This window comes from Macaca fascicularis, chromosome 2 (genome assembly GCF_037993035.2).
Source record: "Macaca fascicularis isolate 582-1 chromosome 2, T2T-MFA8v1.1".
Lineage (NCBI taxonomy): Eukaryota > Metazoa > Chordata > Mammalia > Primates > Cercopithecidae > Macaca > Macaca fascicularis.
The window spans coordinates 1,008,394-1,031,848 of record NC_088376.1 but is presented as its reverse complement, the minus strand read 5'-3'; the positions used below and the strand labels follow the sequence as shown (position 1 = coordinate 1,031,848).

The following is a 23,455-nucleotide window of genomic DNA, read 5'->3' as shown; positions in this document are numbered from 1 at the left end:
TAGGCTTACAGGCGTGAGCCACGGCACCCGGCCTTGTTTCAGTTTTTTAAAACTGAGGAACACAAGACTCTAGGTGGAAAGGCGTGTTCTGCATGATGAAAAGAAAAAAGAAAAAAGGTCTACTCTAGGGCACGTTGTACAAGTTCAGAACACCGATGTCACAGCCGCGTGCTGACAAGCCTGCCGTGGAGTTAGTGACGCCGTGAGCCATGGATCAGGAAACCGTGTGCCTGCTGTCCTGGAGTCACTGCCCTGCAGAGTGCCAGCTGGACTGCAGACAGGTGGCGTGGCTCTCCCTCAGCCCAGGCATATGGAGGGCAGCAAGCCTATTTCAGGGGCATAACCACTACATTTTGGATGGGTCTTTGTGATACATATGGGAGGCACCTTGCAGATGAAATCGACTCATTTGCATCTTTGAGTTGTACATCTTTTGTGGCTTGTTTGTGACTTGTGTATCTTTTGCACTACTCATTGTATTTTTTGGTAGAGACGGAGTTTTACCATATTGGCCAGGTTGGTCTTGAACTCCTGACCTCAGGTGATCCGCCCGCCTCGGCCTCCCAAAATGCTGGGATTACAGGTGTGAGCCACTGCACCCGACCCCCGAGACCCCATTTTTACAAAAGATTTGAAAGAAAAATTAGCCTGGCATGGTTCCACATTCCTGTGGTCCCAGCTACTGAGGAGGCTCAGGTCAGAGAATCACTTGAGCCCAGGAGTTCCAGATTTCAGTGAGCTGTGATTGCACCACTGCACTCTAGCTTGGGCGACAGGGCGGGACCCTGTGTCAAAAACAAAACAAAAAACAAAAAAAACCCCCACACACAAAAGAGTTAAAAGTGATTGCTTTAGGGGCAGGTATTGGGAGTTAACGAGGAATTAGACCTCTCCTGTTTGGGTGCTAATTTTTACTTTCAGCCTATGTCCTACTTGAAGTGAGTTTCTCGTAGATAACATAGAGTTGCATCTTTTTTTTTTTTTTTTTCTTTTTTTTTTTTTTTGAGACAGAGTCTGGCTCTGTGGCCCAGTTTGGAGTGCAGTGGCGCGATCTCAGCTCACTGCAAGCTCTGCCTCCCGGGTTCACGCCATTCTCCTGCCTCAGCCTCCCGAGCAGCTGGGATTACAGGTGCCCGCCACTGCGCCCGGCTAATTTTTTGTATTTTTAGTAGAGACGGGGTTTCACCGTGTTAGCCAAGATGGTCTCGATCTCCTGACCTCGTGATCCTCCCGCCTCAGCCTCCCCAAGTGCTGGGATTACAGGCGTGAGCCACCGCGCCTGGCTGCATCATGTTTTTAAATCCACTTTGCTAATCTCTCTGCATTTTGGTCATTTGCTCTTTTAGATAATTTATATTTCGTATCATTATTGATATGTTAGGGCCTAAGTCTGCCGTTTTGTTTGTTGTTTCCCTTGTTTTCCTTTCTGTGTTCTTTTTCTTGCCTTCCCGTGGATTTCTGGAACGTTTTTTAGAATTCCATTTTTGTTTCTCTGTAGTGTTTTTGAGCGTATCTCTTTGTGTAGCTCTCTTAGTTGTTGCCCTAGCTATTGCATGAGAGATGTCTAACTTGTCAGTCTATTGGTATCGTTATTTTATGAGTTTGAGTGAAGTATAGAAACCTTACTCCCTTCACGTCCCTTTACCTTCCCTGTTGTTGTCTTAAATATTTTCTCTATAAATATTTAAATATTAGAATCACATAAAATAATCTTATAATTTTTGCTTCCAGTATAATTTGGAAAACTCAAGAGAAGGAAAGTCTTTTATATTTACCCATATTTTTGCTTAGTGTTATGTACTGAATTTCATCCCTTACCCACAGATTCATACATTGAGGTCCTAAGTCTCAGTACCTGCGATGGTGTTTGGAGATAGTACTTTTAAAGAGGTAATTAAATCAAGATGGCATCATGTAGTTGGAAGTGATGTCCCCATAAGAGGAGATTAGGACAAAGACTGACAGAGAGGAAAGATGATATGAAGACTCAGAAGACAGCATCTGCAAGCCAGTGAGAGACCTCAGAAGTCAACCCTGCTCACACCTTCATCTCAGACTTCTAACCTCCAGAATTGTGAGAAATACATTTGTACTGTTTCAGCTGCCCACTGTGTGGTATTTTCTGCTCTAGCAAACTAATACGCTGTGTCCTTTCTTGGTGTTTTAAGATTCGTTTCTTTCACCACTTCCTATTTAGAGAACTTCCATGACTCACTCTTTTAGATTACATCTGCTGCTACAGACTCTTACGTTTTCATTCATCTGAGAATGTGTTGATCTCCTCTTGATTCCTGAAGGACATTTTGCTGGATATATATACAATTCTGGGTGGACAGTCTTTTCTTTTAGTGTTTGAAAGATGTTGGGCCAGGCATAGTGTAATTGCAACACTTTGGGAGGCTGAGATGAGCAGATCACTTGAGCCCAGGAGTTCAAGACCAGCCTAGGCAATATGGCAAAACCCCATCTCTACAAAAAATTAGCTGGGCACGGCGGCACATGCCTGTAGTCTCAGCTACCTGGAAGGCTGAGGTGGGAGGATCACCTGAGCCCAGGAGATCAGAGCAGCAGTGAGCCATGATCGTGCCATTGTACTCCAATTTGGGTGACAGAGTGAGACTGTCTCAAAAAAAAAGGATGATATTGTGCCACTTCTTTCTGGCTTCCATGGTTTCTGATATGAAACCTACTATCATTTCAATTGTTTCTCTCTTACAGCTTTCAAGATTTTTTTTTTCTTGGCCGGGCACGGTGGCTCATGCCTGTTATCCCAGCACTTTGGGAGGCTAAGGCAGGAGGATCACTTGAGGCCAGGAGTTCAGGACCAGCCTGGACAACATAGTGAGACCTCTTCTCTACAAAAAATACAAAAATTAGCCAGGAGTGGTGGCGTGTGCCTGTAGTCCCAGCTACTCAGGAGGCTGAGGTGGGAGGATCTCTCGAGCCCGAGAGGTAGAGGTTGCAGTGAGCCGTGATGGTGCCACTGCACTCCAGCTGGGGTAACAGAGGGAGACCCTGTCTGGGGAAAAAAAAAAAAAATTTTTTTTCTCTGTCTTCAGTTTTCAGAAGTTTGACTAGAATGTGTCTTGTGGATGTCTTTGGGTTTATCCTCTTTGGGGTTTGCTTAGCTTCTTGAATCTATAGGTTCATGACTCTTGCCAGACTTGGGAAGCTGTGTCTTCAGCTCACTTTTCAGCCCTGAGAAACGCTGAAGTGTTCGCGCTGACCTCCTGCTCTTTTTCCAGGATTCTGATGACATGAGTGTTAGATTGTTGTTGCAGTCCCATAGTCCTTGCTCTGTTCAGGTTTTTTTTTTTTTTTTTTTTCCAGTCTGTTTTCTCTCTGTTGTTGAGGCTGGGTAATTTCTCTTCGGCCTTGCGGCTCCCGGATTCCTTCCTCTCTGCCCTCCACTCTGCTGTGGAGCCATCCATTGAGCGTTTTCTGTCTGTTTCCCCTTCATATCTTCTTTCTTGAGACCTTCTGTTTTTTTGTTGTTGTTGAGACTTTCTGGTTTTCATTTATTACGAGAGTTTGTAATTGCTCTCTGAAGCATTCTTAGGATGGTCTAGCATCTCTGTCATCTTAGTGTTGGCATTTATTGTTTTTTATTCAGTTTGAGATCTTCCTGGTGCTTAGTATTATAAATGTTTTCAGTTGTGCATTTTGGGGATTATAAGAGTCATTACAGTCTGGCAAGGATGGAAATTTAGGCTCCCCACGTAACCTTTGAGTAGGGGTGAGGCTTCTCAAAGGTTGCATGGGAAGCCTGTTTTTTTCCAGTTTTTTCTGACATATTTGGGTGGAATAGAGTAGTTATTATCTAAAAGTTTTCTGTCTTGCTAAGCTACCCTTTCCTGGTGCTTTATTATTATTTTGTTATTTTTATTTTTTGAGATGGAGTTTCACAGGTTGGAGTTCAGCAGCATGATCTCGGCTCACTGCAACCTCCGCCTCCTGGATTCAAGGGATTCTCCTACCTCAGCCTCCTGAGGAGCTGAGATTATAGGTGGCCACCACCATGCCCAGCTAATTTTTGTATTTATTTTAGAAACGGGGCTTTCACCATGTTGGCCAGGCTGGTCTCCAACTCCTGACCTCAGGTGATTCACCAGCCTCTGCCTCTCAAAATGCTGGGATTACAGGCATGAACTACCATGCCTGGCTATTTTATTTTTAAACTTGGAGAGGTCAACTCCAAGTCTGGGATACATGTGGCAAAAAGAAAACCCAGGGAATTCATTGCTGTTGTTCCTTGAGTCCTGAGGTCCCTAGCCATCTTCTCTCAACCTTATATCTGTTTTATTTATATTACCTAGGGTTTTTAGTTATAAATTAAAATTTTACATAATTTTAGAGATTTTAAAGGTACATGTCACTAACAAGAGGCAGATTACATTTCTTTTCTACTTTGAGTATACACATTCAATTTTTTAAATTATTGTGGTAAAATATACAGAAAAAATAGGAAAAGTCACTAATTGGCATTTAAAGTTACTATTTTGATAAAATGAAAGTTAACGGTTTTTAAAAGTAAACTAAAGTCAGGTAAAAAGAAATAAGACTTTTGAATGAAAAGCATTAGAAAAACTATGTTTTGTGATCTCCCTGGGTTACATAATTAGTATTAATAGTTAAAATGATTTTTATTGCATTATCTCAATAAAATTTTCATGGGAATGGTAAGGTGGTTGAAAACGAAAAGGAAATACCTAAGCAGAGAGTGTTTTTTAAATGTGACAAATGTGAGTAGAAAGTCTGAAGAGTGTGACACACTCTGGTGACTCGTCGCAGGGTCTTCAGTTACTGGGCTGCTGCTTGTGTTCTTCAGTCTGTGGGACGCACCACGGACAGCGTCACTGGGATTTGTTAAATAGCTATCAAATCGTATTTTAAATTATTACTTTTATATACATCTTTAGGAACTTGACTTTTTGAAAATTACTTTTTAGTTTATTTCATATTGATTGTGTTATTGTAGAAATTTTCGTAGTTTGCATTTACCATTTCTGTATATGTTAAAGGATATTATTCCTATACTATTCTTTACAATTTTACCTTGCTCAGTGTTGAAAATCTCTTATGCAGATTATTTGTCATCATCTCTGGCCATTTTCACATTCATAGTAGTGTCTGTTCTCACAGAAAATGATTGTCCTGTACATGTGGGTTTTGCGTAATGGGCTCATAGTAGTGTCTGTTCTCGTAGAAAATGAGCGTACTGTATATGTGGGTTTTGCATAATGGGCTGATTGGGTAAAGATGACGTCACTTTGTGGGATTGCCTGAAGGAGTTACTAGAAGAACATAAGACTTTTGACTGCTAGCATTTCTTAATAAATGCCATACTGTTGAAAACATTAATTTGTGTTTGGACTGAAGTGAACTGTGGTTTTCCTGGCTTAGTTACTGAGATTTAAAGAAATAAGTCCTAATGTCATAATTACATAGCCAAATAGAATGAAATATTAAGCATTTTTCTCCCTGGCAGAGAGAAATGGGGTTAAGAAGGAAAGAAGTTACTAACTGCCAGTCTCCGTTACACAGTTGTGAGACTAATTTTTGAGATTTGAAGTTCAGGAATACTTTGGAATTTTGTTTCTGTAATTTCTGTATTCTTCATTTTATTGCTGAGACATAAGATATGGTTATTAGAAAAATCCATAATTTTAGAGATTTTTAAGGTACATGTCACTAAGAAGAGGCAGATTACATTTCTTTTCTACTTTGAATACTACATATTTGATTTTTTAAATTGTGGTAAAATATGCCATTTTACCCATTTTTAAGCATCTGTTCAGTGGTATTAAGAGCCTTCATACTGTTGTGCGGCTATCACCAACTAAATCCACTTCTAGAACTTTTTCATTATCCCAGACTGCAACTCTGTATGCATTAAACACTCACTCTTCATTACTTCCTGGTAATCATTCTGCTTTATGTCTTTATGAATTGGGCTGTTCTAGGGACTTCATATAAATGGAATCATATTTGTCCTTTGATGTCTGGCATATTTCACTTAACCATAATGTTTGCAAACTTCATGTTGTAGCATGTCAAAGAATTTTATTCCTTTTTGAATGCAGAATAATATTCCATTGTGTGAGTATAACACATTTATGGAAATATCTGTTCACCCCTTGGTAGACATTTGTTTTGTTTCCACCTTTTGACAGTTGTGAATAATGCTGATGTAAATATCGGCCTACAAATATCTGTTCAAGTCCCTGCTTTCAGTTCTTTTTTTTTTTTTTTTTTTTGAGGTAGAGTCTTGCTCTGTCGCCCAGTCGCCCAAGCTGGAGTGTAGGTGCCATCTCGGCTCACTACAACCAAGCTGGATCATATGTTAGCTCTGTTTTTAGTTTTCTGAGAAGCCTTCAAACAGACTCCTGGGTTCAAGTGATTCTCCTGTGTCAGACTCCCAAGTAGCTGAGATTACAGGCACATGGCCACCATGCCTGGCTAATTTTTGTGTCTTTTGTGGAGACAGGGTTTTGCCATGTTGGCCAGGCTAGTCTCACACTCCTGACCTCAAGTGATCCACACACCTCGGCCTGTCAAAGTGCTGGGATTACAGGCGCAAGCCACCGCACCCAACCAGTTCTTTTCATTATATACCCAGAAGTAGAATTGTTGGATTATATGGATCATAAATATAATTCTATGTTTAATTTTTTGAGGAACTGCCATATTCTTTTCCACAGTGGCTGTACCATTTTACTTTCCAGCTAGCAAAGCACAAAGGTTCTGATTTCTCCACATTCTTACCAACACCTGTTGTTTTTTTCCTTTTTTAATAATAGTTGTCTGAATGGGTATGAAGTGGTATCTTACTGTAGTTCTTAAAATTTCTGTGAGTGCATCATGGCTGCATATATTTATGGGGTCTGTGAGATACTCTGATAGAGCCATACAATGTGGAAGTCACATCAGGGTAAACGGGGTATCCATCACCCCAAGCATTGATGTCTGTGAGATACTCTGATAGAGCCATACAATGTGGAATAGTCACATCAGGTTAAACGGGGTATCCATCACCCCAAGCATTGATGTCTGTGAGATACTCTGATAGAGCCGTACAATGTGGAATAATCACATCAGGGTAAACGGGGTATCCATCACCCCAAGCATTGATGCTGTGTTACACTCCAATCATACTCTTTGAGTTATTTCAAAATGTACAATAAATGATCATTGACTGTAGTCATTCCCAACAGTGACTTTATGATTTTAAAAAAAGAGAAAACGTGGTAAGCAAATGAATCTCACAGTAATTAATTAAATCAGAGTGGGTATCGATAGAGAGATGGTTTGTCATATTCCTTTGTCCTCTGCATTTTCTGAAAGTTTGTAGCTGATCCAGATGCTTAATCAGACTCAGGTTCTGTTCCTTTGGCAAGACCACAGGTAATGTTCTGTTCTTCTAATGGGAGGCGTATAATTTCTTTCTTTCTTTTTTTTTCTTTTTTGAGATAGAAGCTCGCTCTGTTGCCCAGGCTGGAGTGTGGTGGCTCTATCTCTGCTCACTGCAACCTCTGCCTCCCAGGTTCAAGTGATTCTCCTGCCTCAGCTTCCCAAGTAGCTGGGATTACAGGTGTGTGCCACCATGCCAAGCTAATTTTTGTGTTTTTAGTAGAGATGGGGTTTCACCATGTTGGGCAGGCTGGTCTCAAATTCCTGACCTCAAGTAATCCACCTGCCTTGGCCTCCCAAAGTGCTGGGATTCCAGGCATGAGCCACCGCACCTGGCCTGAGGCATGTAATTTCTGATTGTCTTTTGTAAAGATAACAGCCGTTGATGTTTAATTCTAGATCCATTAATTCATAGGGGTTTCACAATTGTGATATTCTATCATTCTTTTTTATTCATAGCTAGAATACTTTTATAGTGAGATGCTCCCATTCATCTATTGTTTACTCAATGATACCTTTATATAGGGAAGGCAGGATAAATGTTTGATTTTTTTTCTGTTAATTTCCTCAAATGTTTGATTTTTCCTTCAGTTGTATTAGTTTGTTTTCATGCTGCTGATAAAGACATACCTGAAACTGGGAACAAAAGGAGGTTTAATTGGACTTACAGTTCCACATGGCTGGGAGGCCTCAGAATCATGGCGGGAGGTGAAAGGTACTTACACGGCAGTGGCAAGAGAAAATGAGGAGGGAGCAAAAGTGGAAATCCCTGATAAACCCATAAGATCTCGTGAGACTTACTCACTATCATGAGAATAACACGGGAGAAACCGACCTCCATGATTCAGTTACTGCTCCACTGAGTCCCTCCCACTGCATGTGCGAATTCTGGGGAATACAATTCAAGTGGAGACTTGGATGGGGACACAGCCAAACCATATCACCAGTTTACAAGATACTGTATTAGTTCTCTGTCATCTTTTTCAGGTGTGTGCCATAAACTCATGTAGTTCAATATATGTGATGAATTTCAGTCTATTGCAGTCATCTTTGTCAAAGCTCAGATTGCTTCATCTTTGGCCGTTGGGAGCAAAGATGCTTCCTGAGTCCTTTTGACCTGACCTTGATCATCTTTGGTAAATAAAGGGACAGTATTTTTTGTTTTGCTTTTCAAAAACCTCAGCATATTTTCTGTGCCTTTTGGAAGGTGGATTTTAGAGATCTATTTGTTTTAGGATATTTGGAACTGATTGATACGATCTTTGATATAATTTGTAAGCAGATATATGCCTTAGAGGTTGTGTTACTTTTAAAGAATAATAGTTTCATTTTTTAGTTTATGTGGAAAATCAAAACATTTCAATAAAATAAGTTCCAAGGACTGATTTTAAACCTAATTTAATTTTTCTTTTAGACCTGTCACGAAATCGCCTTTCAGAAATTCCTATAGAAGCATGTCACTTTGTTTCTCTGGAAAATCTCAACTTGTACCAAAATTGTATTCGGTATATTCCAGAGGCAATTTTAAACCTACAAGCTCTAACGTTTTTAAATATTAGGTAAGATGTTGTTTTCTATTTTAAATTTTTGGTTTTATGTGGTCTTTTCAGTTTTCCCCTCTCTTTCCCTAAAACATTTACCTCTATACATGCTATCTCTTCGTGTCAGCAGTTTCTGTATGTTTCTTGGATACATTAACAGTATTTCCATGTCCCTCCAGTTTCTCGGTTTGTCTTTGGCTTTGCAGTACAGATGCTCCCTGACTTACAGTGGGGTTACATCGCAGTAAACCCGTCTAAGTTGAAAATGCATTTCCCACGTAATCCATCAAACGTTATAGCCTAGCCTAGCCTACTTTAAATGTGCTCAAAACACTTACAGTAGGCTACAGTTGGGCAAAATCATCTAACACGAGGCCTATTTTATAATAAAGTATTGAATAGCTCATACAATTTACTAGATAGTGTAATAAAGTATGGTTTCTACTGAATGTATTGCTTTCCCACCATCATGAAGCCGAAAAATTGTAAGTCAGCTGTTGTTAGTTGGGAATGCCTGTAATTAACAAACCTTACTAGCCATTTGCCAAATGAGCTTGCTTGTAGCAGTCTTGTAGCAGTGCTTCTCCAATTACATTTTCTAATTAGCTTCATTAAATAAGAATAATAGATCTGAAATTACTTTGTTTCTTGTGACCATGTATTTTTGCATGTTAAGTTCTGAATGTATGAATGCATTTATTAAACTAGTCTACTCCACTTTCACATCTTAAAATGACTCTTTTGTTGTTTTATTTGACAACAAATATTTGCAAATGTTCATTGAAGATAATGTGCAAATGTGGAAAAATATAAAGGAAATTCATCAAAATGTATTTGAATTTTATAAGTGATCTTTTCCTTCTGTTTTTCCAGGTTTTTTTTTTTTTTTTTTTTTTTTTTTTTTTTTTTTGAGACAGAGTCTCGCTCTGTCGCCCAGGCTGGAGTGCAGTGGCCGGATCTCAGCTCACTGCAAGCTCCGCCTCCCGGGTTCACGCCATGCTCCTGCCTCAGCCTCCTGAGTAGCTGGAACTACAGGCGCCCGCCACCTCGCCCAGCTAGTTTTTTGTATTTTTTAGTAGAGACGGGGTTTCACCGTGTTAGCCAGGATGGTCTCGATCTCCTGACCTCGTGATCCACCTGTCTCGGCCTCCCGAGGTGCTGGGATTACAGGCTTGAGCCACCGTGCCCGGCCTTTCCAGGTTTTTAGTCAAATTTTTAAATGAGTTTTCCCCTTATGAAACATTATTTAAAACTATTTTTGTATGTAATTATTGTACAGTTTATATACTGTTGAAAATACATTTTCCTCTGGGATCTTTAGTTTCTTCCAGTTTTTTACCATGATAAAAATAATATTAGCAGAGAATTTTGTATGTAAATGTTTACTTTTCTCTTTCCATAAGATAGATGTCTGGGAGTGGAATTGTTACTGGATTAAAAAGTGTTAAAGGCTTGGCCGGGCGCGGTGGCTCAAGTCTGTAATCCCAGCACTTTGGGAGGCCGAGACGGGCGGATCACGAGGTCAGGAGATCGAGACCATCCTGGTGAAACTTGGTGAAACCCCGTCTCTACTAAAAAATACAAAAAAAAAAAAAAAAAAACCAGCCAGGTGTGGTGGCGGGTGCCTATAGTCCCAGCTACTTGGGAGGCTGAGGCAGGAGAATGGCGTAAACCCGGGAGGCGGAGCTTGCAGTGAGCTGAGATCCGGCCACTGCACTCCAGCCTGGGTGACAGAGCGAGACTCCGTCTCAAAAAAAAAAAAAAAAAAAAAAAAAAGGTGTTAAAGGCTTATGATCTCAGTAAAAGATCTTACAAATGGGGAGGCAATTGGTCCTAAGGAATGAGGTTGAATTTACATACGTAAAAATCTACTTTATTTTAATCTTGATAGATGTGGGTTTTTTTTTGTATTTTTGTTTTTTCTTTTTGTTTTGAGATAGGGATTTGCTCTTGTTGCCCAGGCTGGAGTGCAGTGGTGCGATCTTGGCTCACCACAATTTCCATCTCCCGGGTTCAAGCCATTCTCCTGCCTCAGCCTCTTGAGTAGCTGGGATTACAGGTGCCCGCCACCACACCCGGCTAATTTTGTATTTTTAGTAGAGAGAGGGTTTCACCATGTTGGCCAGGCTGGTCTTAAACTCCCAACCTCAGGTGATCCACCTGCCTTGGCCTCCCAAAGTGCTGGGATTACAGACGTGAGCCCCCACGCCCGGCTAATTTTGTATTTTTAGTAGAGACAGCATTTTGCCATGTTGGCCAGGCTGGTCTCGAACTCCCGACCTCAGGTGATCCACCTGCCTTGGCTTCCCAAAGTGCTGGGATTACAGGCGTGAGCCACTGCGTCCGGCCGATAGATGTGTTTTATTATTGTACTTTTAGTTCTGGTTTGCATGTTTTTGTATAAAAATTCTTTACCTGTAACTTGGTATGATCTATGAAATCACAACTTACTGCCATATTTTCACCATTTATGTGCATTTGATTATAATATTGTAATGATGAGGGAAACAGATTACAAGTTTTATTTAGAAGTCTTCTTCAGGCTGGGCGGTGGCTCATGCCTGTAATCCCAGCACTTTGGGAGGCCAAGACGGGTGGATCATGAGGTCAGGAGATCGAGACCATCCTGACTAACACGGTGAAACCCCGTCTCTAGTAAAAATACAAAAAAAGTTAGCCGGGCGAGGTGGCGGCGCCTATAGTCCCAGCTACTCGGGAGGCTGAGGCAGGAGAATGGCGGGAACCCGGGAGGCGGAGGTTGCAGTGAGCCGAGATCGCGCCACTGCACTCCAGCCTGGGCGACAGAGCGAGACTCTGTCTCAAAAAAAAAAAAAAAAAAAGAAAGAAAGAAATCTTCAGAAGGAAGGAGGATGGTATTATCCACCTTTTAAAAAATATGTTCCTGCATAAATTTTACTGTAATAAAACAGTACTATGTTTATGTTTATGTAGTACTTCATTGTTCACCAAGGAGTTTTCTTGTGCAGGAGCCCTGTAAGATAGGTGGGGAGATACGAAGATCTTCAGTTTACAGATGAGAAATCTCTGTGAGATGCAGATTAAGTTCAACACTGTGCCTGTAACCATAAAGCGACCACCAGTAAAACGAAGGCTAGAACTCCAGTTCCCTGTTTGTTTCTTGCAGGACTCATATTTGTTATTTTACTGAGTATAGAGTGAGAAAGAGGGGAAATTTTTCTTCACTGGTGGACTCTGATTCTTCTTTCTGCTTATCCATTTAGTCGGAACCAACTGTCAACATTGCCGGTACACTTGTGTAATTTGCCGTTGAAAGTCTTAATTGCTAGTAATAATAAATTGGTGTCACTTCCAGAAGAAATTGGACACCTCAGACATTTGATGGAACTTGTAAGTTAATATTTTTGATTGTCCAGTGTGTGTGTGTGTGTGTGTGTGTGTGTGCGTGTGTGTATGAAACCTTGGAGAGAGAGATGTCTACAAAGTCGTACCATAGTCTCTTATGTGGCCAAGATTTATTATTGAGATACGTTTTTGACTTATTTTCCAGTGTTGGTAATGAGTCATGTACTGAATTCTCAGTACTCAAGTGGTTGGCACACAGAACTAAGAACTGAAAGTACAAGCCTAATCAGCCCACACAGATGGGAAAAAGGCATTAGAATTATGTTCTAACCAATATTAGATGATTTCTGTGTCATTAAATTTTTGAGATATGTTAATATAATTGAATTTTTCAAAATAAATGTATTTGTATCATCAATATTCTGATTTTTTATTAGCTCCTATAGGGGAATGGCACTACAAAGGTTAGGTTTATTTTTTGCCTTACATTATATCTTTAGAACTTATCTCCCACTTTATAAACTAAAATATACTTCATTGCTATGTGTTTTTGTTTTGTTTTTTTGGAGACGGAGTCTCACTCTGTGGCCCAGGCTGGAGTGCAGTGGCGCAATCTTGGCTCATTGGGATCTTGGCTCCGCCTCCTGGGTTCAAGGGATTCTCCTGCCTCAGCCTCCCGAGTAGCTGGGACTAGAGGCGCCCGCCACCACCCCTGGCTAATTTTTTGTATTTTTAGTAGAGACAGGGTTTCACCGTGGTAGCCAGGATGGTCTCAATCTCCTGACCTTGTGATCCGCCCGCCTCGGCCTCCCAAAGTGCTGGGATTACAGGCGTGAGCCACCATGCCCGGCCCTATTGCCGTGTATTTTCTAAGACACTTAATTGAACTCCTTCACCTAATCACTTCTTGAGTATTTACCTTCTGAGCATGGGAATAACAATTTTCTCATTTAATCACCATGATAATGAATTGATTACTAAAATTATTTTCATTTTATAACTGAGGAAGCTAGCACTCAAAATTTTGGTTAAATAATTTGCCTAAGGTTATATAACAGAAGTAGTATTTGAAACCAGACTACCTTAAGTCATTCTGAAGTGGTCAAATACAATTACATCCATTAGGATTAGGGGTATGTTTTCATGTAGGTTTATTAACAAAGATGGAAGATGGTTATCATAAATTAATACGTATGTAATATAGGTGAATCACTTTTTTCAGTTAGATTGTGAATATAAGAGGTTACTTGTGAAAATCCACAAATATATTAAAACTAGAGTCTACATTCTAGACCACTATTTTTGGAGCCAGTTAGACCTAGGACATAAAGATCAGAATGTATGTTTATCAGCATCTCTTCAGAACTTGGGTTAAAAACATGAACTAGAAGTAAACTATACTCTAATTCAAATTCTTATTTTCAAATCATTTAAACATTTTGTTTCTACTTTTTCAGTCCTAAATACTTAAAAGATAGAGATGTGTTACAGAAGCTTTTAGTTTTCTACAAAAGAGGTTAATTGATATCCTCAGTCATATAAGGAACTTGTGACAGAATAAGAATTAGTGTCCTGGCCGGGCGCAGTGGCTCACGCGTGTAATCTCAGCACTTTGGGAGGCCGAGGCAGGCAAATCACCTCAGGTCAGGAGTTCAAGACCAGCCTGGTCAACATGGTGAAACCCCATCTATACTAAAAATACAAAAATTAGCCAGGCATGGTGGCACCTGTTATCCCAGCAACTTGGGAGGCTGAGGCAGGAGGATCGCTTGGACCCGGGAGGCAGAGTTGCAGTGAGCTGAGATCACACCACCCAGCCTGGGCGACAGAGTGAGACTCCGTCTCAAAAACAAGAAAAAATTCATGAATGAGTGTCCCTAAAGCTCTCCATTCCCATCTGATGGTCTTTCAGCAACATCCTTGTTGGCTCACTATTTTTTTCCTCTTCAGTAAGTGAAAGCAAACTGCTGTTTTCTACATACATATTTTCTGAGAGATTATATATTGCTGTTACCTTTTGGCTCAATCTCAATTTTTATATCCCTTCAACTTTTTTTTTTTTCTAGCTAGGATTTGAACCTATATCCTTTCAACTTCTTTTAGAACCTTTTAATGCCTAGAGCATTGGACTAAGAAGTCTAGCTTCTGGCCAGGCACAGTGGCTCTTGCCTGTAATCATAGCACTTTGGGAGGCCGAGGCACGTGGATCACCTGACGTCAGGAGTTTCAGACCAGCCTGGTCAACATGGTGAAACTCCATCTCTACTAAAATTTTAAAAATTAGCCGGGCATGGTGGTGGGTGCCTGTAATCCCAGCTACTTGGGAGGCTGAGGCAGGAGAGTTGCTGGAACCCAAGAGGCAGAGCTTGCAGTGAGCCGAGATCAAGCCACTGCACCTCCAGCCTGGGCGGCAGAGCGAGACTCCATCTCAAAAAAAAAAAAAAAGTCTAGCTTCTGATTCTACTTCAATTATTAATTGGTAGGAAAAGTAAAACTAGTCTTTTCTCTAAGCATATTTTAAGAATATTAAAAAACGTTTGAAGCTCATTGAAAAATTTAGCAAGTGGTCTTTTTTTATTCTTCTTTCTTTTTTAAAAAAAGAAAATAGAGGTGAGTCCTTACCCTGTTGCCCAGGCTGGTCTGAAACTCCTGGGCTCATGCGATCCACCCGCCTCAGCTTCCCAAGGTGCTGGGAGTAGGCGTGAGCACCACACTCGGCAGCAGGCGGCCTTTTCTGAATAGTAAATGTGTGATTTCTTTCAGTCGTATTGCACAGTTTTAAGTGTTAATGTGGCAGCTTCCCTCTGTTCACATAACGATGTGTTTGCAAATTACCTTGGCTAACCTCAGATTTACGGTATTCTGAATTTATTAATCTTGGAGCCTGTAGGTAGTCACTTGTCAGAACTGTTGAATTAAGCTATTAAGATACCAGAAGGTCTCCCAAACATACCTAATTTTATAGACAGTTTAAAGCAGACAAGTTGTAATGTTAGGACAATCTTTATTTTGTATCTTTTCAAAATAGGATGTGAGCTGCAATGAAATTCAAACTATACCTTCCCAAATTGGTAACCTGGAGGCCTTGAGAGACCTTAATGTAAGAAGAAATCACCTAGTACATTTGCCTGAAGGTAAGAAACTATGAAATGATTATTATTATTATTTTAAGCTCTCTCAGACTAATCAAGACAAAAATGTATAAGGGTTATATCCAGGCTGGGCGCTGTGACTCATGCCTGTAATCTCAACACTTTCAGAGGCAGAGGAGGGAAGATTGCTTGAACCCAGGAATTCCAGACCAGCCTGGGCAACACAGAGAGTCTGTCTCTACAAAAAATTAACAAATTAGCCCCATGGGCTGGCATACTCTTGTAGTCCCAGCTACTCAGGAAGCTGAGGCGGGAGGAGTCCCTGAGCCCAGGAGGCCAAGGCTGCGGTGAGCTATGGTGGTGTCACTGCTCTCTAGCCTGAGCACCAGAAAGAGACCCTGTTTAAAAAAAGGGGAGAGAGAGAGTGTATGTGTGTGTGTGTGTGTGTGTGTGTGTGTGTGTGAGAGAGACAGTGTGTTACCTCCAGTGTTTGAAATCTAATGGTTTATTTAATAGTGTTATCTGTTCCACTGTGGATTTTAAAAGCCTCTTCAATGAAAAGGTTTGATAACTCTTGACCTTTGATTTTATTTTTAGATATTGTCAACCAATGTAATCAATAACTCAGGGTAGGGTCACTGGAAATTTCAGTAAGCATGACTGTTTGGGGGAAATGTAACATGTTTGGATAAGGAGATAGTATGTAGTATAATGAAAAACATTCCCGCAGTTAGCACTCACTTAAAAATGGACTCTGACCTGAACTGAACTTTACCCGTCCCTGGAGATGTTCACACAGAGGCTGATGAACCATGTAGAGGTGATGTGTAGAGTGAATGGTAAATGGGGTGAGACTGCGCTGAGAGGCAGGTTATCTTACTTAGGCTGACTACAAGCCATGTCATTCAAATACATGTTTGAATGATAAAAATGATTAAACATAAGTCTAATTTATCAATCTTTCACAAATTAATAAACACAGTGCTAGAAAGGAAGATGAAAATGAGAGCTGTTATTTTATGAGATCCAGAATATATATTTCTTCTACATGTTTCTGCTCATCACCCAGCAGTAGGAGTCATCAGCTCATCGCAAGTCTTGTCTCTGCTGTGCTCTCGTTTACTTTCCCCTGCACTGTTCTCTAGATTAATTTGAATCGTATACAGAAATTTATTGTAAAATACCAGTGAGTCTTCTCAAGGTGTTTTCATGACAGTGATTTTCTAGGTTCTTTGACAAAATATGACTACAGTGTACAATTAATAATTTGTTTGTTTTGAGACAGGGTCTCACTCCCAATACCCAGGCTAGAGTGCAGTGGCATGAACGTGGCTCGTGCAGCCTCGACTTCACAGGTTTAGGCGATCGTCTCACCTCAGCCTCCCAGGTCGCTTAGGCTGCGGGCACTCGCCACCATGCCCAGCTAATTTTTGTATTTTTAGCAGTGACAGGTTTTGCCATTGTACCCGGGCTGGTCTCAAACTCCTGGGGTCAGGAGATCCACTTGCCTCAGTCTCTCAGAGTGCTGGGATTACAGGTGTGAGCCACTGCGCCTGGCCACAATACATGTTGAATTAACTAATGATGTTTTCACTTTCCCTGTAGAATTCAAATATTTATACCAATTTGATCCAGCATAATATTTAGTTCTAAAGTACTAGTGGAGCTTTGACATTTTGGATTCCAAGTAAATGTGTAAGAACGTGACCTTTTCAGTCACTTTTATATACTTTACTGCAACCAAAATCTCGCATGTCTTTCATCTCACTCGGCTTGTCCAGGAACCTTCCCACCTTTTATCCTCAGGGCCTTATTTTCTCCTGGGTCTGTTTGCTACCAACTCAGGAATGTAAATGAAGGTTAGCAAAACCAAAATCATGACCTCTAGGACCTTATAACCCCAAATTTCTCTCTAGGGTTACCTCTGTACTCAGGACTCACCTACTATGATTGGTCTTCAAATACTTACTCCTATAATAATAATTATTTAGTGTGAAATCAATTAATGAAAATATTGGGGTTTCAATCAAAATGAAAATTGAGAATTTCAGATAACAATGGAAGCTTAATAGTTTTATCAGCTAATTTATTTCTGTATCTTATTTTGATTGTAGACTGCTGACAAAATGGTTTATCACACAAATAGTTTCAATTTTTTTAACAGTTTATTTTATAATCTCAGCACATATAGTTGAACTGAGTTGGCAGGTGAAGCTTTATTCCAACAGCTACATTCATTCGTGTGGAAGTTTAATTTCTAACATTGCAATTTGGTAGATATCATTTATCTTTTGTTATGTTGCCATTTTGATATAAAGTTAATTTTAACTTTTACCAAATAATACATTACATCATTCAAAAAATATTTAAGAATATTGAGTCTTTTTTTTTTTTTTTTGAGACAGAGTCTCACTTTGTCACCTAGGCTGGAGTGCAGTGGCACCATCTTGGCTCACTGCAACTTCTGCCTCCCGGGTTCAAGTGATTCTCCTGCCTCAGCCTCTGGAGTAGCTGGGATTACAGGCACATGCCACCACGCCCAGCTAACTTTTGTATTTTTAATAGAGACAGGGTTTCGCCATGTTGCCCAGGATAGTCTTGATCTCCTGACCTCATGATCCGCGTGCCTCCGCCTCCCAAAGTGCTGGGATTACAGGCGTGAGCCACCGCCTGTAATCTTAAATAGTATCGTTCCCCTGCCTCAAACTTCCCAGCACACCAATTTCAATGTCCAAAAGTATGTATCTTCATTAAACTCCTTTGACTCTTTTTTTTTTTTTTTTTGAGATAGGGTCTCACTCTGTTGCCCAGGCTGGAGTGCATGGCGTGATCGTAGCTCACTGTAGCCTCGAACTCCCTGGGCTGAAGCCATCCTCCCATCTGAGCCTTCCAAGTAGCTGGGACCGCAGACATGTGCCATCACACCCAGAAGTTTTTGTATTGTTTTGTAGAGACAAGGGTCTCACCATGTTGCCCTGGCTGGTCTCCTGGGCTCAAGCAGTCCTCCTACCTCAGCCTCCCAAAGTGCTGATTACAGGCATGAGCCACAGTGTCCAGACTGCTGACATATTTCTAATTGATACATTTTTATAGCTATTGCTGGTTTGGGCAACTTTGACACTTATGTCAGCTTCCTATTGTGATAGATGAGGATTTAGTTTCCTTACACTATCACATACCGTGCCTTTACTGCCTTCCTCCCATCTTCCCAGTGTAGTTTTAGCACAACTTTGGATTAAATGTTATTCAGTGTTCACATTACTATAATTATGTAAACATTGTTCCCTGCCAATTCAAGTGATGTACTCTGATTTTATTTCTTTTCTTGTACATGTTTTTTTTTTTTAGAGGTAATAGTTTCTTATCTTTTTATATGCTTATTTTTGTGTGTGTGTATTGCTAATTCCGCCCTCTTTTTCCAACAGTCTTCCTTGTCAAACCAGTGAGATTCTCTATCCCTTTTTTCCGTGCACTTCTGCCTCACTGAGCCCTTTTTTCCTCTTCTGATACGGACTGGCTGTTCTCTAGTATTGCTGCCCAGCTTTTTTTTCTTTTCTTTGAGACGGAGTCTCGCTCTGTCACCCAGGCTGGAGTGCAGTGACACGATCTCGGCTCACTGTAACTTCCGCCTCCCAGGTTCAAGCGACTCTCTGCCTTAGCCTCCTGAGTAGCTGGGATTACAGGTGCCCGCCACCACGCCTGGCTAACTTTTGTATTTTTAGTGGAGACAGGGTTTCAGCATCTTGGCCAGGCTAGTCTTGAACTCCTGACCTTGTGATTCACCCGCCTCGGCCTCCCAAAGTGCTGGGATTACAGGCGTGAGCCACTGTGCCCGGCCTGCTGCCCAGCTTGCTTTCTTCTGTGTTAAATACTCTGATTCCTAGACTGGATCGTCCTCAGTTTACTCCCTGTTTTGCTGGAGGACATCTCCTAGTAGTTTCCCAAGAACATGTCATAGGAGAACATATTTTTGAGACTTCACTTGAAAAGAAATGTCTATTCTGTGTCCCCCCTTGATTAATAATTGCTATAAATCTAGGTTGAAAACTTTTCTTTCAAGACTCTTAAGTCTTTTTTCACTCTCCGCTTTCAGTGTTTAAAATTAATGGTTGACAATCTGATGCCATTCATTCTTAATCCCAGTCCTCTGTGACCAGCTTTCGCTCTCGGGAGGATTTCACGATGGTCCCTGTGTATCTGCTGCTCTGGAGTCGTATGTGAATGTGCCGTAGTATGAGCTGTTTTAATTCAATGTACTGGATACTTGGTGGGCCCCTTTCCAAACCAGAGATCCATATCTTCCATTGTGGGAAATTGTTTTACATCTTTTTTTTTTTTTGATAACTTTCTTTATTCTGGTTTCTCTGTCCCCTTTTCGAATTATTTTGAATTGGATGTTATTAGACCTCTTTGTTGATCCTCTTTGATGATTTTTCTTATCTTTTTTATTATTCATTTCTTTGTCATTTTGTGTTATCTTATGGTAAAATAGTTCCAACCATCATGAATTTTTAATTGCTACCATTATATTTTTTCATTTCTACAAACTCATTATTCTGTGATTTTAAAAAAACATTCCTTTTATGTTTCAGTGATTAAGGACCTTCTCTTTCTGAAACTAAAGATAGTTTAGCTTTTCAAAATTTTCTTCTGCTTTCTATAAAATACCTGTTTCTTCTGAGTTCCTTTTTTTGGTTAGTTGGTTGGTTTTGATGTTGGAGATGTCTAAATGTCTGTGGATCATATACTATCTTTATATAGCTGAATAGAAGTTCTGAGTATACTGGGCAGAAATTGTATAATGGTCATTAAGCAGCAAGCTGTGCATTTTATTAGAAGAAATTCTGTATCATTATATAAAAGCCTTATATATGGGACTGTGAGGTTTACCAGAGAAAGAAGCTCCATTTCTTCTATGTTATTGTGTATATTCTTAACTGTGGCCATTCCTGGGGATGAAGTAGGATAGGGTGGGGTGGGAAGGTGCTGAGGTCTTAATGTTAAGTGTATAGACTGACTTAACTCCTCCATTTTCAGCTGGCAACTCCTCCTGACTTTCCATTGTGCCTGGGATCCCTGAGTTCAGAGCATTTTTGGTTCAATTGCACTGGAAAAGAACTTGCTGACTGCTGGGAACATTGGAGAAGGATAGTGCCCCAGCTGCGTTAGTGGGGGCTGTGGACCCAGGCATTTAACTGTTCTTTATATAGAGTGTTATCTAATCCTTTTGTTATCCTCACCTTCTTGTGGTATCAGGGCCTCCAGCTTCTGAGACTTTCTGTAGTTCTGAGCGGGTCAAAGCTGCTTGCTTTTTATTAGTCATCCTATCTATAGGCAACTAGATCTCATTTTTACCACTTGTCACATTTTTACCACTTTGCTACCAGTTAATCACTAAAAGAGAATGGGAGTAAGTATCTGTGTTAAAATCACATTTAACTAGAAGCTTTTGTAAAAATTCTTTAGTTGTAAAACATCATTAATTGTTCATTTCCATTTTACCTTCATGCAGAGCTGGCAGAGTTGCCTTTGATACGGTTAGACTTCTCATGCAATAAAATTACCACAATCCCTGTTTGTTATCGGAACCTCAGGCACCTACAGATGATCACCCTAGATAACAATCCACTACAGTCACCTCCTGCACAGGTAAACCATAGTGGAAGCGTCAGGTAAACCATAGTGGAAGCATCAGGTAAACCATAGTGGAAGCGTCAGGTAAACCATAGAGGAAGCGTCAGGTAAACCATAGAGGAAGCGTCAGGTAAACCATAGTGGAAGCGTCAGGTAAACCATAGAGGAAACGTCAGGTAAACCACAGTGGAAGCGTCAGGTAAACCATAGAGGAAGCGTCAGGTAAACCATAGTGGAAGCATGGTATGGACTTTTTTTTGGACAAAGGATGAAATTTAAAATTTTTTGTACATTTATTCTGTTAGAAAATAATTTCTTTTAAAATAAATTCACATGCATATGTATTTTTGAGAAGCCTTGAATTAATGGATTGGAAGATAATGTTTCCAGAAGTGTTTTTCCTTTCTCTAAATTGGTATTTGTTTTTAAATTGAAGAATTCTTCCCTACATTTTTTTCTAATAAAATTTTAATTTCTTAATATTTTTCTTGTAAAATTTGAGTGTAGACACCATAAATGCTAGAGACAGGCCAGGCGTGGTGGCTCACGCGTGTAATCCCAGCACTTTGGGAGGCCGAGGCGGGTGGATCACAAGATCAGGAGATCGAGATCATCCTGGCCAACGTGGTGAAACTCCATTTCTACTAAAAATACAAAAATTAGCCGGGTGTGGTGGTGGGCGCCTGTGGTCCCAGCTACTCAGGAGGCTGAGGCAGGAGAGTCGCTTGAACCCAGGAAGCGGAGGCTGCAGTGAGCCGAGATCGCACTACTGCACTCCACACTGGGCGACAGGGCGAGACAAATAAAAATACTCAGCTTTCAGAGCTAAAAACTATCAGTACATTTCTTTTTCTGATCATTGTTATTACAACCTTCCTAATTCTAAAAGTCACAAATACCTAGTTTAGACATTTTAGTCGTTTATCAGTGACTGAAATGAAGCTATACAGTAATAATTATAAGGTAGCTTTACATGATGCTGGACATCCTATAACCTATAAATGTTTGCCAACTCATTATTTTCTCTTAGCTCTTTTTTTTTTTTTATTGAGACAGAGTCTTGCTGTCGCCCAGGCTGGAGTGCAGTGGCACAATCTCGGCTCACTGGAATCTCCGCCTCCCGGGTTTATGCCATTCTCCTGCCTCAGCCTCCCAAGTAGCTGGGACTACAGGCGCCCGCCACCACGCCCGGCTAATTTTTTGTGTATTTTAATAGAGACGGAGTTTCACTGTGTTAGCCAGGATGGTCTCCATCTCCTGACCTCGTGATCCTCCCATCTCGGCCTCCCAAAGTGCTGGGATTACAGGCGTGAACCACCACGCCCAAGCCCCTTAGCTCTTTTTAACTCTGCAATTTATTGACCATTTTGTACAAGCATATGCTTCTGTCTCTTTTTTTTTTTTTTTTTTTTGAGATGAAGTTTCGCTCTTGTCGCCTAGGCTGGAGTGCAATGGCGCGATCTCGGCTCACTGCAGCCTCCACCTCCTGGGTTCTAGTGATTCTCCTGCTTCAGCCTCCCGAGTATCTGGGATTACAGTCCCCCGCCACCACACCTAGCTAATTTTTTGTATTTTTAGTAGAGACGGGGTTTCACCATGTTGATCAGGCTTGTTTGAACTCCTGACCTCGGGTGATCCACCCGCCTCAGCCTCCCAAAGTGCTAGGATTACAGGCGTGAGCCACTGCACCTGGCCACATGTGCTACTCTTTATGGCAACTATAAAACTTTATGAGTAAACTTCCTAACAATAGAAGGGTCTTATAAGCCTCAGGACTTTGTGTTTTGACTTCTGGAACAAGTAGCAACAGAAATACATGTAACAGAAATATATGTAATATTTCATGATGTCCTGCTCTTCTTTCTCAAAGCAAAATCAAAAACATAATTGTATGTGATTGTTGGATTCCTAAAAGTAAAAGTTGCTTCACGTAATCTAGTGGGGAGAAATGCTTTAAATCTCTGACTATGCAAACTAATCAGTGTGATAAGTTTACTTGGTATTTGAACAGTATAATCAAAAATTATTTATTTTATATATTACTGAAATTTATTAGTGACTAGAAAATGAAAACTTATATTTACCAGTTAAACACCTAAAATAACACTTAACCAAATAATATAATTTGTTATAAGAATATTCGTTTTTTAATATTACTGTATGTACTTGATAGAAATGCCTCCTGTTCCCAATGTACGTTACATAAAATGTTGATATGATAAAAAGGAGCATACTTCAGATGAGTAATAATTTGTCTACATTTACGTTACTTTATTTAGATATGTATAAAAGGCAAAGTCCACATATTTAAATACCTGAACATACAAGCTTGTAAGATCGCTCCAGATCTGCCAGATTATGATAGGAGACCACTGGGTTTTGGCTCCTGGTAAGTATATTCTGTACCTTTGCCTGTCATATTTTTTGCACAGGGAATCAAATAAAATGGATACT

The 23,455-nt window shown here is 40.4% G+C and overlaps 1 protein-coding gene across 35 annotated transcripts in view; it reads left to right on the top strand.

The window, feature by feature from the left end:
- LRCH3 (leucine rich repeats and calponin homology domain containing 3) overlaps positions 1-23,455 on the top strand; it is a 101,606-nt gene that overhangs the window by 21,673 nt on the left and 56,478 nt on the right. For 29 of the 35 annotated variants that reach the window (XR_012430448.1, XR_012430442.1, XR_012430440.1 and 26 more), the window contains exons 2-6: positions 8,825-8,969; positions 12,194-12,320; positions 15,304-15,409; positions 20,880-21,016; positions 23,281-23,390. Coding sequence is in view for 22 of the 35 variants with exons in the window: in XM_074030392.1 (XP_073886493.1) it covers positions 8,825-8,969; positions 12,194-12,320; positions 15,304-15,409; positions 20,880-21,016; positions 23,281-23,390 (625 nt within the window). In the remaining 13 variants the exon portion in view is untranslated. The remainder of the gene's footprint in view (positions 1-8,824; positions 8,970-12,193; positions 12,321-15,303; positions 15,410-20,879; positions 21,017-23,280; positions 23,391-23,455) is intronic. The other 6 variants (XM_074030465.1, XM_074030475.1, XM_074030454.1 and 3 more) reach the window with 1 other exon arrangement.